The sequence below is a fragment of the Schistocerca serialis genome, chromosome 2 (assembly GCF_023864345.2).
Source record: "Schistocerca serialis cubense isolate TAMUIC-IGC-003099 chromosome 2, iqSchSeri2.2, whole genome shotgun sequence".
NCBI classification, from domain to species: Eukaryota; Metazoa; Arthropoda; class Insecta; order Orthoptera; family Acrididae; genus Schistocerca; species Schistocerca serialis.
In genome coordinates, this window is record NC_064639.1 from 710,037,500 (window position 1) to 710,054,381 (window position 16,882).

Genomic DNA, 16,882 nt, shown 5'->3' on the forward strand with positions numbered 1-16,882 from the left:
TGTACCCACAGTCTGTTATCCAACTTAAACTCGTAAGCTAACCTCTGACTAAACAGAGCCTAATTTGAATGGAATTATAACGAATCTTAATACAACTTGTCTTTATATTACATTCGCAACTGAAGTAAAACAATTATCTGGCCCTTATCGTAATTTTTACTTACCTCTATTCTTGACAAAATTGTTACAGTTTTCGCGAAAGCACAACAGCAAGCAGGCAGTGGCTAAGCTAGATTTCTGTGTTTAAATAAAATTTTTGAATAATATTCAAACTGTTCCATACCACATGGATAATGATAAACCTTCTTTAAACTACAGGATGGGGAGAGTAACTGTTCCTATGAAATGATATTCCAAGACATTTTAGAATGAAGTATGTATTCAAAAAGGCAGTATAAAACTTCCCGTGAGCTTCACACATTACATTGGCCTAAGCAGTACTGTGCTTAGCAAAGTGAACAATGATTTAAAAAAGATACAATGTTAACAGAGAATTTCTATATAAACCGAACAGCTTAATCAGTTGATATGGTAATGTATCAGTAGGGAAGCTCTGACCAAGTGAACGAAGTTAACTAGCCGACAGTAATCATTCCCACAAACTAGCTGCGCAGTGCTGCAGTCTCCCTGAAACTTTTTCTTTTCAAGAGTAACAACATAATTCAAAATTTATATTCTTTGCACCTTTCAATATCTACATCACATACATACTCCTTGTCCTTTACAATTAATATTTATTCATCTAACAGATACAATCACAAGTTAACACAACACTACTGAACACCCCCATCACCTATTGTGCTTTTTTGCCACCCACCTCTAACATCGTGACCTGAACTTGCCACTATTCTGCAGGATGAATTGTGTAAGATACCCTTGAGAACCATACGGGACCAGTATTTATCATTCATCGTCAACTCGAAGCTGTTTTGAATGCCAACAGTTTCACAGCACCCTATTAAGAATGATAATGTATTTATCGTCTTCACGTATGTTTGTCCTTCCCGTATACCTGTACAGCAATAAAGAAAATTAATTAATTTTACTTTTTCGAGATGATAACTAAAACTTTACTACTGTTATTGTTGTGGTCTTCAGTCTCGAGACTGGTTTGATGCAGCTCTCCATGCTACTCTATCCTGTGCAAGCTTCATATCCCAGTACCTACTGCAGCCTACATCCTTCTGAATCTACTTAGTGTATTCATCTCTTGGTCTCCCTCTACGATTTTTATCCTCCACGCTGCCCTCCAGTGCTAAATTGGTGATCCCTTGATGCCTCAGAACATGTTCTACCAAGCGATCCCTTCTTCTAGTCAAGTTGTGTCACAAACTCCTCTTCTCCTCAATCCTATTCAATACTTCCTCATTAGTTATGTGATCTACCCACCTAATCTTCAGCATTCTTCTGTAGCACCACATTTCGAAAGCTTCTATTCTCTTCATGTCCAAACTATTTACCGTCCACATTTCACTTCCACACATCACACTCCATACAAATACTTTCAGAAACGACTTCCTGACACTTAAATCTATACTCGATGTTAACAAATTTCTCTTCTTCAGAAACGCTTTCCTTGCCATTGCCAGTCTACATTTTATATCTTCTCTACTTCGACCATCATCAGTTATTTTGTTCCCCAAATAGCAAAACTCATTTACTACTTTAAGTGTCTCATTTCCTAATCTAATTCCCTCTGCATCACCCGACTTAATTCGACTATATTCCATTATCCTCATTTTGCTTTTGTTGATATTCATCGTCCGCAGCTCGTGGTCGAGCGGTAGCGTTCTCGCTTCCCACACCTGGGTTCCTGGGTTCGATTCCCGGCGGGGTCAGGGATTTTGTCTGCCTCGTGATGACTGGGTGTTGTGTGCTGTCCTTAGGTTAGTTAGGTTTAAGTAGTTCTCAGTTCTAGGGGACTAATGACCATAGATGTTAAGTCCCATAGTGCTCAGAGCCATTTGAACCATTTTTTGATGTTCGTCTTATACCCTCCTTTCAAGACACTATCCATTCCGTTCAACTGTTCTTCCAAGCCCTTTGCTGTGTCTGACAGAATTATAATGTCATCGGCGAACCTCGAAGTTTCTATTTCTTCTCCATGGTTTTTAATACCTACTCCGAACTTTTCTTTTGTTTCCTTTACTGCTTGCTCAATATACAGACTGAATAGCATCGGGGAGAGGCTACAACCCTGTCTCACCCCCTTCCCAACCACTGCTTCCCTTTCATGCCCCTCCACTCTTATAACTGCCATTTGCGTTCTGTACGACTTGTAAATAGCCTTTAGCTCTCTGTATTTTACCCCTGCCACCTTCAGAATTTGAAAGAGTATTCCAGTCAACATTGTCAAAAGCTTTCTCTAAATCTACAAATGCTAAAAACGTAGATTTGCCTTTCCTTAATCTTTCTTCTAAGATAAGTCGTAGGGTCAGTATTGCCTCACGTGTTCAAACATTTCCACGGAATGAGTTTTCACTCTGCAGCGGAGTGTGCGCTGATATGAAACTTCCTGGCAGATTAAAACTGTGTGCCGGACCGAGACTCGAACTCGGGACCTTTGCCTTTCGCGGGAAAGTGCTCTACCATCTGAGCTATGCAAGCACGACTCAAGCCACCTCCTCACGGCTTTACTTCTGCCAGTACCTCGTCTCCTACCTTCCAAACTTAACAGAAGCTCTCCTGCGAACCTTGCAGAACTTGCACTCCTGAAAGAAAGGATATTGCGGAGACATGGCTTAGCCACAGCCTGGGGGATGTTTTCAGAATGAGATTTTCACTCTGCAGCGGAGTGTGCGCTTATATGAAACTTCCTGGCAGATTAAAACTGTGTGCCGGACCGAGACTCGAACTCGGGACCTTTGCCTTTCGCGGGCAAGTGCTCTACCATCTGAGCTATGCAAGCACGACTCAAGCCACCTCCTCACGGCTTTACTTCTGCCAGTACCTCGTCTCCTACCTTCCAAACTTAACAGAAGCTCTCCTGCGAACCTTGCAGAACTTGCACTCCTGAAAGAAAGGATATTGCGGAGACATGGCTTAGCCACAGCCTGGGGGATGTTTCCAGAATGAGATTTTCACTCTGCAGCGGAGTGTGCGCTTATATGAAACTTCCTGGCAGATTAAAACTGTGTGCCGGACCGAGACTCGAACTCGGGACCTTTGCCTTTCGCGGGCAAGTTTTCTACCGACTGAGCTACCCAAGCAAGACTCAAGGTTCGCAGGAGAGCTTCTGTAAAGTTTGGGAGGTAGGAGACGAGGTACTGGCAGAAGTGAAGCTGTGAGGAGGGGGCGTGAGTCGTGATTGGGTAGCTCAGAGTGTTCGGTCAGAGGGCTGCTCGCTCTCTGTAATAAAAAAACTAAGAAAAAGAATCAACAATCAACTCGAACGGTTGTCTTCTGATGTCCGCGCATACTCAACGCAACGAACAATACAGAACAAAATGAAAAAGAAAAAAAAAGTCGGTAGAGCACTTGCCCGCGAAAGGCAAAGGTCTCGAGTTCGAGTCTCGGTCCGGCACACAGTTTTAATCCGCCAGGAAGTTTCATTTCTACGGAATCCAAACTGATCTTTCCCGAGGTCGGCTTCTACCAGTTTTTCCATTCGTCTGTAAAGAATTCGCGTTAGTATTTTGCAGCTGTGACTTATTAAACTGATAGTTCGGTAAGTTTCACATCTGCCAACACCTGCTTTCTTTGGGATTGGAATTATTACATTCTTCTTGAAGTCTGAGGGTATTTCGCCTGTCTCATACATCTTGCTCACCATATGGTAGAGTTTTGTCAGGGCTGGCTCTCCCAAGGCTGTCAGTAGTTCTAAAGGAATGTTGTCTACTCCTGGGGCTTTGTTTCGGCTTAGGTCTTTCAGTGCTCTGTCAAACTACTCACTACTATTCTTCGTATACCGCAGCTCCTGCAACAGCCAGGACTACCCTCGGTTTTGTGTAGCAACGCTGCAGGGCCTGTTGCATATGGCAGATGCCGACGCCAACCGTGGTGGACGCGGAGACGCCTGTGGGGCTGCCGCTGTCCGCGCGCTTCCGGCAGAGCTTCGCCTACTTCTCGATGACCAGCCGCAACCCAGACATCCTGGAGCATACCATGGCCTCTCTCCGCGAGAGCCCACCGGGCGGCGCGGACGTCGAGACCCTCTGCAAGGAGGTATGCCCAAACGTAGCAGTTCAAGAAATCAGCTAAATTTCGATTACGCGATAAGTCACACAAATCTGAAGGCTGTAAATTCAACTAAATACTTAGGGATTACAATTACAAATAACGTAAATTGGAACGACCACATAGATAATATTATAGGTAGAGCAAACCAAAGACTGCAATTCCTTGGCAGAACACTTAGAAGGTGCAACAGGTCTACTAAAGAGACTGCTTGCACCACAGTTGTCCTCCCTATTCTGGAGTACTGCTGTGAGGTGTGGGATCCGCATCAGATGGGACTGACGGATGACATCGAAAAAGTATAGAGAAGGGCAGCTCGTTTTGTGCTATCGCGAAATAGGGGAGATAGTGTCACAGACATGATACGTGAATTGGAGTGGGAATCATTAAATCAAGCGTGTTTTTCATTGCGACGGGATCTTCTTATGAAATGTCAATCACCAGTTTTCTCCTTCAATTGCGAAAACATTCTGTTGGCACCCACCTACGTAGGGAGAAATGATCATCCAGGGTGTATACGTGGACTAGAAAAAAAAATTCCCGGATTTTTCCCGCATTTCCCGGTTAAAAATACACTTTCTCCCGGATGAAAATACACTTTTTCTATGTAAAGTGACAGTATACTCTTCCTCGGCACTGTAAAAGTCATCAATCCTTTAAATGTTTATGGTTTTATATACCGATGTAGAATTTCCTTGCACTTTTGAAAACGAAACACAGGGGGAAAAGCACGTTTTGAAAGACCTTTGATGTGCAGCAACATGTACGCTGCATATTTTCGTATTACATAGGTATAAATCTGAATGCCACCAAATAACGCATGTCACTTTCCGAAGCATTGAAATTGAGATTGCGATGCGCTTTTGTAAGCGTCATAGCTCATTCACATGATCTCGCCAGCTGATGACAGCAATAGGACGCGTGATGTAGTCAGCCAATAGCAAGATAACTCTTAAGTAGCGCGAATACACAAACAAGAAAAGTTAATGGTTTAGCATTCACATATAATATTGGTCTTGAAGATTAATAAGTTGGAAGAGAAGCTAAGTTTCCACATATAATGTTTATCTTTTTTGCGCGGGTTGCACTCATGATGCACACACAAATGTGCCAGTAAAATTTTTAATAATGACGCAAATGTCTCATCTTCTGGGCTCGAAATACTTCTAAATGGTCGTCCTCAAAGAGTTGATTTTTAAATGAGAGCCAAACGCTTTGTGATTTAAGAAATTCATCGTACATTCTCGCACATAATTCATCTTGCGTAAAAGGAAATCTGCTTTGAATGTAACGCTTTTGTAACCACCATCCCAATATTTTCCCGCGACCTGTTAGAAATAGGTGCGTTTCACCAATTGCAAGAAAGCGCCAGATAACTGGCGTCACCGCGCTTGCGCAGCTACGATGACACAGGCAGCCCATATGTTCGTACGTGTAAGACATTAAAAGATCTTACATTATGTCATAAAAGAAACAAGACACCAAAGGATACTTCAAGACCGTCGGGAATTCGCGAACCACACTAAAGTGCATAATTCGGCTTAAAATGCACATCCGTAAGTAAATTTTCTTGGAGTACCAATACTCATGTTTGGTTCTTTATTATAGCATAATGCCATGCGTGCACTTGAAATGCAGCGAACAGTTGAAACTAGCCAATAGTGTGAAATTAAACACTTTGTTTCAAATAAATTGACTGCCTCAGTTGAAAGGATTAATGAAAGCCAAATCTCTTTAGCAAACCAGCAAAAATAACTTCATTGTTCTCTAAGGCGATTAACGCTTGACTGTCAAAGGTGGAAATAAAATCTGGAACTATAAACATATTTTTGCCTGCTGTAATTATGCAAACGTATTTTAATTCATTTGATAGCTCCCGGCCACAAAAATCCGTTTTTTTTATCATTTAAGGTGAGAGCAATAAACGAAGAGGAAACAACAAAACCACTGAACGTAAACACAGGTCACGTGGAGACGACCCACCTCCCAACCACAACTCGGACTGCTCTGTGCATCAGCCCCGGATCTACAATATTTCTAAACCGGGGCAATATTAAGTAGTGGTGCCGAGCCACACTTCCGAAACCAGAAGCGGGAGAAGGTACTACTCATACGCGACTCAACTGCGCATGCACAAGAGCCCGCCCGCAACTGCTGAAACGAATCTAATTTAACAATTGTCATGTCACGCTCATCGGAGGCAATTTGTTGTTATAAAGTATTGCATAGTGTTCCTAAAGCCTTTGACACACTTTACTATTGGCAGACGCTTGTATGAGTACTTTTTTGTTGTTGAATACGGCGCATTTCCTATGCAACTTAAGTTTTATTTTCGGTTTTTTTTCTCACGTTCATGTTTTGTTGCTGCAGTATCATTCTGCAGTAGTGGGATACAATAATATCCTTTGTTAGAGTATTGGTTCTTACTAGTCAAAATCACAAAAATTTAACTGAAAACTAAAACAATGAAAAATTCCCGGAATTCTAAAAAATTCCCGGGTTTTTCCCGGTTTTCTCCTGGATGGAAAAATTCCCGGGTTTTTCCCGGATCTCCCGGTTGTCCCGGGTCATATACACCCTGTCATCACGATAAAATAAGAGAAATCAGGGCTCGCACAGAAAAATTTATGTGCTCATTTTTCCCGCGTGCCGTTCGAGAGTGGGACGGTAGACACACAGCATGAAGGTGGTTTATTGAACCCTCTGCCAAGCACTTTATTGTGAATAGCAGAGTAATCACGTAGATGTATGTGTAGACAGCTGAGCTAATCACCGCCTCACACACTTACTGTTTTCTTACTTTTCCTTCTTCCTTTGGTCGTTCCATATGTCATTTTTCCCGTAACCTTGAAAGCTCATACACAAGAAAAATAAAGGGGTCAATTTCAGAAATTGTGCCTCATTTCTTATGGCATAATTAAAACTAATAAGCAGTCTGGTCGGAAATTTAGCTATCTGCAGGAGACATCAGGCTGTCGTAACAAGTCGTCGGTCACGAGGTTCTTAGACGCTCAGACTGAGATTAGAAGAGACTTTGGATTTGAGATCATCCGTTTCTTGGTACATGAGCGGCTGTGTGAAGGAGTGTAAGGGTGGCGGGATTTTTCAGGGCTCTATGGTTGGAGACAGAAAGACATGGATGTTAGCATATAGAGGTAGACATGGTGCTGATAGGGAAAGGGACTCTGGTTGTCTTACTGGTCTGCTTGTTATCGCTTCTTCATGTATTTGCAATGAACATGTGGAAGAGTGTAGACACTAGCGTATAACCTCAGTAAGTGTAAAACTTGTATGAGGCTTACTAAATTCTCTAATACCAGGTGTAGAAGTATGAAACCGGAATTTGGTTGCAATAATTACATGTCTGTTGTTTGAAACTGATAAACAATATTTTATTCAAAATAATCACCATTACTATTTATACATTTTTCACACCTCTCCAAAAGGCTATGAATTCCATGCTGAAAAAAGAGTTCTCTTTTTGAAGCGAACCAGTCAGCGAGCCATTTTCGTACACTTTCATACGTTTGAAGTGTTGTTCAGCGAGAGTGTGTGCCAGTGACGCAAACAGATGACAACTGGACGGAGCCAAGTCTGGAGAATAAGCCACATGCCCTAGTATTTCCCAACTGAATGCCTCGATCTTTTCCCTGACCCGTTTTGCTGTGTGTGATGGGACGTTATCATGGATCAGTATGACTTCGTGTTGCCTTTTTCCATATTCCGGTCGCTTTTCACGTCATACTCGATTTAAATCGATCATTCGCTGTTAGTAGCGATCAGTGTTAACGGTTTCACCAGGTTTTAGCAGCTCATAAAAGGTGATACTCTTCTGATCCCTCCAAACTCACAACATTGTATTCTTTCCAAAGCGATTTGGTCTTGCAGTGGATGTCGATGATTTGCCTGAATTTACCTATGATTTACGACGCTTAGGAGTCTCAAAATATATCCATTTTTCATCACCTGTCACTATTCGATGGAGAAACGACTTTCTTTTCTATCTGGCGAGCAGCATTTCACAAGCGGTCTTTCAACTTGCTTGCCGTCTTCATTCAGTTCATGCGGAACCCATTTTCCCACTTTCTGCACCTTTCCCATAGCTTTCAACCGAAGAGAAACGGCTTTCTGCATCACATTCAATTGTTCTGCGAGTTCCTGTTGAGTTTGAGTATCATCTTCATCAAATAAAGTCTGTAAATCGTTGTCTTCCAACTTTTTCGGTGGTTTCACGCGCTCGTCGTTTCACCACTTTTGATTTTTTTGTACCACTGGAAACACTGTGTTTTCCCAAGAGCATGTTCGCCGAAGGCTTCGACAAGCATTCGATACGATTCTGCAGCAGTTTTCTTCAAATGATAACAGAAAACCAATGCTATCCGCAAATCGTAGTTCGTAGGCACAAAACTCGACATGCTTATGGGTTTGAAACAGATACCGCTGTATGGAACTTGGGTTGGGTTACTGTGTGTTGACATTCGCCGTCAGCCGTTACAGGAAGCAGATGGCGCAGCAGACGCGGTCTCACGGGCCCTAGACTGACGGCTAGCACCATCTATAGGGAAATAACGGTTTCATACTTCTACACCTGATAAACTGACGAGCCAGAAAACTATTACCATTTGCTTAATAGCTTGTTCATCCGTCATTGGAACGAAATACATCACTGATTCTGCGTATCACGGTTCAATTGGCTCTGAGCACTATGGGACTTCACTTCTGCGGTCATCAGTCCCCTAGAACTTACAACTACTTAAACCTAACTAACCTAAGGACATCACACACATCCATGCCCGATGCAGGATTCGAACCTGCGACCGTAGCGGTCGCGCGGTTCTGACTGTAGCGCCTAGAGCCGCTCGGCCACTCCGGCCGGCGCGTATCACGGATCCGACAGTTTAGTGGTAGGTTTGTGGAGGTATGTGGCATTAGACGTCTACGCGCAGGGCATGTAATTCGCGTAAATAACGGGGGCATGTGTTGATGGCACCCGACAGCGACACAGATGGGTTCCATAGGATTTAGATCACCCCAGTTTAGTCACCGAGACATCAACGTGAGTTCACTATAATGCTCCTCAGACCACTGTAGCACGGTTATGGCTCCGAGATAAGGACAATTATACTGATGAAAGGTGACATCGTCGTCGGGGAAGACATCAAGCATGAAAGGATGTAGGTGGTTCACAGTTGTCAGTCTCTCTTCGATTACTACCACAAGTCCCATGCAAGTGCAGGGGAATGTCTCCCACAGCATAAAACTGATACCGTCAGTTTGCGTGACTGGCGCGCTGCACGTTTCGAGCCGCCGCTTACCTCGATGACGGTGTTTGTGGAGACGACCGTCGACCTAGTATAGCAGAAATGTGATTCACCCAAAGAGCCGACACGTTTCAATTGATCTACGGTCGAATCTTGATGGTCCTGTATCCACTGAAATCGTAATTGACGATGTCGTTGGGTCAGCATGTGAACACGTAGATGGTCTGCTGCGGAGTTCCATGTTCAACTATGTACGATGAACGGTGTGCTCCGAAACGCTCGTGCGGGCACCAGAATTGTGCTCTTTCCGCAGAGATGCCGCAGAGCACCATATACCTACTTTACAGAGCAGACAAGCCTCCGAACCCCACGTTCTGTGAAGAGCTGTAGACGTCCAACCATTGAGCCCCTAGCGGTAGTCTCACTGTCCTTCTGCCTCTTTCTGTAGAGACTGAACGACAGTAGCACATGAACATTCGACCAGCTTTACCCTTTTCGAGATACTCGTTCACAGGCTCTGCCTAATAATAATCTGCTCTTTGTCAAAGTCTCTTATCCCAATGGATTTCCCCGTCTGCAGCACATACCTTCGCTAGACTGATCCCTCGTCTGTGCCTGCTGCGCTTACACTCTTTTGTTATCGCGTCATGTGGAGACTGGAGTCTAGAAATCTACTCTGTAGGAATCAGCATCGGTTTCGAAAAAGACGATCGTGTGAAACCCAGCTTGCACTGTTCGTCCACGAGACTCAGAGGGCCATAGACACGGGTTCCCAGGTAGATGCTGTGTTTCTTGACTTCCGCAAGGAGTTTGATACAGTTCCCCTCAGTCGTTTAATGAACAAAGTAAGAGCATATGCACTTTCAGACCAATTGTGTGATTGGACTGAAGAGTTCCTAGATAACAGAACGCAGCATGTCATTCTCAACAGACAGAAGTCTTCCGAAGTAAGAGTGATTTCACGTGTGCCGCAGGGGAGTGTCGTAGGACCGTTGCTATGCACGATATATATAAATGACCTTGTGGATAACATCGGAAGTTCAGTGAGGCTTTTTATGGATGATGCTGTAGTATATCGAGAGGTTGTAACAATGGAAAATTTTACTGAAATGCAGGAGGATCTGAAACGAATTGACGCATGGTACAGGGAATGGCAATGGAATCTCAATGTAGACAAGTGTAAAGTGCTGCGAATACATAGAAAGAAAGGTGCTGTATCATTTAGCTACAATATAGCAGGTCAGCAACTGGAAGCAGTTAATTCCATAAATTGTCTGGGAGTAGGCATTATGAGTGATCTAAAATAGAATGACCATACAAAATTAATCGTCGGTAAAGCAGACGCCAGACTGAGATTCATTGGAAGAATCCTAAGGAAATGCAGTCCGAAAACAAAGGAAGTAGGTTACAGTACACTTGTTCGCCCACTGCTTGAATATTGCTCAGCAGTGTGGGATCCGTACCAGATAGGGTTGATAGAAGAGACAGAGAAGATCCAACGGAGAGCAGCGCGCTTCATTACAGGATCATTTAGTAATCGCGAAAGCATTACGGAGATGATGGATAGACTCCAGTGGAAGACTCTACAAGAGAGACGCTCAGTAGCTCGGTATGGGCTTTTGTAGAAGTTTCGAGAACATACCTTCACCGAGGAGTCAAGCAGTATATTGCTCCCTCCTACGTATATCTCGCGAAGAGACCAAGAGGATAAAATCAGAGATATTAGAGCCCACACAGAGGCATACCGACAATCTTTCTTTCCACGAACAATACGAGACTGGAATAGAAGGGAGAACCGATAGAGGTACTCAAGGTACCCTTGCGAAGTATAGAAGTAGATGCAGATGTAGACGTGCCCGCAAAGCCACCAGGCGGCTGTGCGGCTGCTCCCGGCGGAGGTTCGAGTCCTCCCTCAGGCATGAGTGTGTTTGTTTGTCCTTAGGATAATTTAGGTTAAGTAGTTTGTAAGCTTAGGGACTGATGACCTTAGCAGTTGAGTCCCATAAGATTTCACACATTTGAACCACCAGGCGCCATCCAGCGTCGCGGTTGGCAGTGGTCATAATGCTTTGGCTCATCAGTGTAAGTACATGTAGACAAATGTGCGATGGAAACCAACAACCCTAGTCCACAAGTATGTACAGGCAAGCTTTTGCAAGTCATTCTTGGTGTACATGCTTAACTCAAGATAATTCTCACTTAAATAGGATTTGGTGTAGGCTGCTGGTCATCCGAGGCCGCTCGATCTGGAACTCCTCTCGCTCTGGAACTCTGTTACTTGCTGGAAATTTTATGCTCGCTGGACTCTGCCTTGCTTGCCATTTGAGGGCCGCTATTTACGGCAGTTGGAGCTAATTGCTTGCAGATGTACATAAACGTTTCACAAGATCTACATGGGAAACACGTTTTCATAAACTCGTCTACATCTACATCGATACTCCGCAAGTCACTTACGGTGTGTGGCGGAGGGTACTTTGTGTAACAGTGTCACTTCTGGATTTTCCTTTTGCAGTCGCGCGTGGGTCGCGGGAAGAATGATTACTGATAAGAGTCAGTGTGGTCTTGATTCTCTCTAACTTTATCTTCATGGTCTTTTTGCAAGATACAGGTACGCGGAAGCAATGTATTAGTTGACTCTTTCACTTACGAACGTTCTCGGCATTTTAACGGTAGACCACACCGTGAAGCAGGATACCTCTCTTGCTGTATATGCCACTGAGATTGACTGAGCATCTCCGTGACGCTTTCGCACTTACTACAGCGTCACGAAACAAGTTCCTCTTCCTTGAATCTTCTCTATTTCTTCTACGAATCCTACCTGGTACGGATCCCAGACCACCAAGCAATATTCAGCTATTGGTCGAACGATTGTTCTGTAAGCTACTTCCTTTGTGGCTGGATAACACTCCTTGAGGATTCCTCCAATGAATGTCTGGCTGGCGTCTGCGGTACCCGCGATTAATTTCACGTGGTCATTCTACTTCAACTCGCTCCTCACATATACTCCTACATATTTTATGGAAGTAACTGCTTCCAGTGATTGTTCCGCAATCTTGTAGTCATACAACAGCGGGTCTTTCTGGCTGTATATTCGCAATACGTTGTTGTTGTTGTGGTCTTCAGGCCAGAGACTGGTTTGATGCGGCTCTACATGATACTCTATCCTGTGCAAGCCTCTTCATCTCCGAATAACTGTCGCAACTTACATCCTTCTGAATCTGCTTAGTGTATTCATTTCTTTATCTCCCTCTATGATTTTTACCCTCCACGCTTCCCTCCAATACTAAACTGGTGATCCCTTGATGCCTCAGAACATGTCCTACCAACCGATCTCTTCTTCTAGTCAAGTTGAGCCACAAATTGCTCTTCACCCCATTTCTATTCGGTACCTTCTCATCAGTTACGTGATCTATCCACCTAATCCTCAGCATTCTTCTGTAGTACCACATTTCGAAAGCTTCTGTTCTCTTCTTGTCTCAACTAGTTATCGTTCATGTTTCACTTCCATACATGGCTACATTCCATACAAAAAATATCGGAAAAGACTTCCTGACACTCAAATTAATACTCGATGTTAACAAATTTCTCTTCTTCAGAAACACTTTTCTTTCCATGGCCGGTCTACAGTGTATATCCTCACTACTTCGACATTCATCAGTTATTTTGCTTCCCAATCAACAAAACTCATTTACTACTTTAAGTGTCTTATTTCCTAATCTAGTTTCCTCAGCATCATCTGCATTAATTCGACTACATTCAATTATCCTCGTTTGGCTTTTGTTTATGTTCATCTTATATCCACCTTTCAAGACGCTGTCCATTCCGTTCAGCTGCTCTTCCTGGTCCTTTGCTGTCTCTGACAGAATTACAGTGTCGTCGGCAAACCTCAAAGTTTTTATTTCTTCTCCATGGAATTTAATTCCTACTCCAAATTTTTCTTTTGTTTCCGTTACTGCTTGCACAATATACAGATTGAATAACGGCGGAGATATGCTATAACACTGTCTCATTCCCTTCCCAATCACTGCTTCCCTTTCATACCCCTCTACTCTTATAACTGCCATATGGTTTCTGTAGAAATTGTAAATAGCCTTTCGCTCCCTGTATTTCACCCCTGTCGTCTTCAGAATTTGAAAAAGAGTATTCCAGTCAGCATTGTCAAAAGCTTTCTGTAAGTCTACAATTGCTAGAAACGTAGGTTTGTCGTTCTGTAGCCTATCTTCTAAAATAAGTCCTAGGGTCAATCGCGTGTTCCAATATTTCTACGGAATCCAAACTGGTCTTCCCCGAGGTCGGCTTCTACCAGTTTTTCCATTTGTCTGTAAAGAACACGTGTTAGTATTTTTCAACCGTGACTTATTAAACTGATAGTTCGGTATTTTTCACACCTGTCAGCACATGCTGTCTTTGGGATTGGAATTATTACGTTCTTCTTGATGTTTGAGGGTATTTCGTCTATCTTATACATCTTGCTCACCAGATGGAAGAGTATTGTCTTGGCTGGCTGTCCCAAGGCTATCAGTAGTTTTAATGGAATGTTGCCCCGGGGTCGTGTTTTGACTTAGGTGTTTCAGTGCTCTGTCAAATTCTTCATGCAGTATCACATCTCCCATTTCATCTTCTGCTACGTCCTATTCCATTTCCATAACATTGCCCTCAAGTACATCGCCCTTGTTTAGACCCTCTATACAGGGTGAAGAGAAATTCGTGCACTCGAGCTTCCCAGCACAACTCCTCAGATGCCAGGGATAAAAAAAAAATTCTGTGACAAAATTTCGTCTGGAGAGTACATCCGTCAGAAAAAGGACATTAAAGACTGGCAGTCTGGCAACACCTCAGCCACATGTTAGCTAACTATTTCTGGCAGCCCATGTTACTTACGCTGTGCAGTTGGTGCAGTGGATAGAGTTTTGGGTTAGTATGCAGGAATGTAGGAGGTCGAAGGTTCGATCCTGGGTTGGGACGCATTTTTTCATTTGCTAATTTCATTCTGATATTTCATACTGTAATATACACCATTTCTTAGGTCACAACATTCTGTAATGCTGAACATAACAAATACGTTGTTAGACAAATAGGAAATAGACAGTTGAAACAAATTACCTGTCACAGAACAGAACAACTACAAAAACAATATCAATTTCGGGATGCTAAAGATGATAGCACAGTACAATAACAGAACATCTACTTGTCATTTGTACTACATGTAATTAACAACTCAGGTGTCGTACATAAGCAACCAGTAAGAATAATAATGTCTATATTAATGACCGCATGACCTTCACAACAGAATACGTCGTCTTTAGATCAACAGATGCTCAAAGAGCTCCCTGCACGTCCAAACAGTGCGCAACCTGCCGTATCATACCGCTCTGAACTCTTCACAGCAAAACTGCTTCCAGAGTAACAAGAGCAGCATGAACACGCGCTACCAATTCCTCCACATTCGTCGGCGGAATAGAGTACACGTGCTCCTTCAGGTGTTCCCACAGGAATAAATCCAGGGGATTTAGGTCAGGTGAACGCGGTGGCCCTACAACTAGACCTCCAGGTCTGAGCCATTTCCCTGGAAATGTTCGCACATTAACTCCAGAGTGTGCAGGTACACCACTATGCTGGAACCATATCTTCTGCCAAACATGTAGTGGTACATCTTCCAGCGCATCAGGCAGATAGTTTGAGAGATATGTATGATACCTATGTGCAGTCAACCGGTCAGGCAAAATGGAGGTGCAAAACATCTGTCGCTCAATATTGCGGCCGAGACGTTGGTATCCACAGTCGCGGGTGACGTGCAGCTTAACCTGACACCAATGGTGGGGGCTTTGCATATTGAAGAAACCCTCACGAGCGAATGCTCCTTATCCGACGATATTATGGTCTTCACGACGTCATCGTTGGCTTCCTATTGTAGTTGGAACCATTCACAGAATTGCATCCGCTGATGGCGGTCTGCAGGATGCAGGTGTTGCGTGAAAGCATAATGATAGGGGTGCAGCCCATGCTCGTGCAGCACGTTAACGACCGTGTGTTGCGAGACACGCAGCTACCTTGCTACACTACGTGTACTTCGCTGAGGTTCTTGGTGTATGACCTTCAGAATAGCTTCCTCAGTATATGGAGTACGGCGAGTCTGTGAACGACCTCTGTCACGCGATAGTGGTAGGAGAGAACCGGACTCCCAAAGGCACAACTCCAGACAACGGAACACATTTTTATCTCAATGGCGTTGACGAGGATATCTAGAAGCTTATTCACGAGTGGCAACACCAGTCCTGTTATCAGATGCAGGGACCAGAAGCATGTCGACATATTCGTCATTTGTGTATGCCGTATAGTTTAGAGGTTTACAATGAGAAAATTCGATTCATGTATGCATGTGCATTGGAGTCTGTCACGGGCGCGTTACTGCGCACGCAGCTAGTCCCTGTCTGGTGGACAGCGCATACAGTATAAACACGCCGTCAGTACTGCGCACTGTACCATCTAACGCGCTTTACCCCTCTGACAGATACTGTTCTGCATGATTCATCCCAACATCGCTAATTATGAAATGTACGGTTTAAAATTACATTGTTTCCCTAATGGTAATAGACGTCATGTTTCCACAATCCCATCGCTAGAACAATAATAATAATAATAATGCATTGAGATACGCGCTAAACAGCATGCAGTTACCAGACGCAATGTTGAAAGGCATAATTAGTGGGACAATGGTGATAACACATACAAATAGTAACCGAGTTTAGACATTATTCGCAAAGCACATTGCTAGTCCTACTGGTAATGTAAGGCACTAACGAAATGTAATGGACCTGAACAAGGTAAGAATAATAGTTCGTACTAATCTGTGGGGCCATTGGGGGAGGTTACAAAGAAAACAGATTTCACAACTAGTAGATGAAGTGGAAAGGGCTTCTTTCATAGCTGACCAATCTGACATTTCTACGATTGTAGTACGTAAGTGCAAATGTTCTCTAGAGGACCAGCTGTAACTGCTGTTGACGATTAAGATGCCAGATACCGCACCACTTCGACTACATTTACCAAATAAAAAACATATGCCTCAACGCGGGATCGAACTGTCGACGTCCTGCATGCTAAGCCAAAACTCTGTCCACTACAGCAACTGTATAACCGCTGACAGAGGTACTTCTCACACAGTGTTGCCAGATTGCCACTCCTTAACGTCCTTTTTCTGCCGGATGTACTCAAAATGGTTCAAATGGTTCTGACACTATGGGACTTAACTGCTGTGGTCATCAGTCCCCTAGAACTTAGAACTACTTAAACCTAACTAACCTAAGGTCATCACACACATCCATGCCCGAGGCTTGATTCGAACCTGCGACCGTAGCGGTCACGCGGTTCCAGACTGTAGCGCCTAGAACCGCACGGCCACTCCGGCCGGCCGGATGTACTCGTCAGACGAAATTATGTGAGAG

At 43.7% G+C, this 16,882-nt stretch overlaps 1 protein-coding gene across 1 annotated transcript in view; it reads left to right on the forward strand.

The window, feature by feature from the left end:
* Positions 1 to 3,981: 3,981 nt before the first annotated feature.
* The window catches only part of LOC126456347 (damage-control phosphatase ARMT1-like), a 144,016-nt gene continuing 131,115 nt past the window's right edge, over positions 3,982 to 16,882 (forward strand). Inside the window, exon 1 of the mRNA XM_050092100.1 lies at positions 3,982 to 4,164. Coding sequence (XP_049948057.1) covers positions 3,982 to 4,164 — 183 coding nt within the window. The remainder of the gene's footprint in view (positions 4,165 to 16,882) is intronic.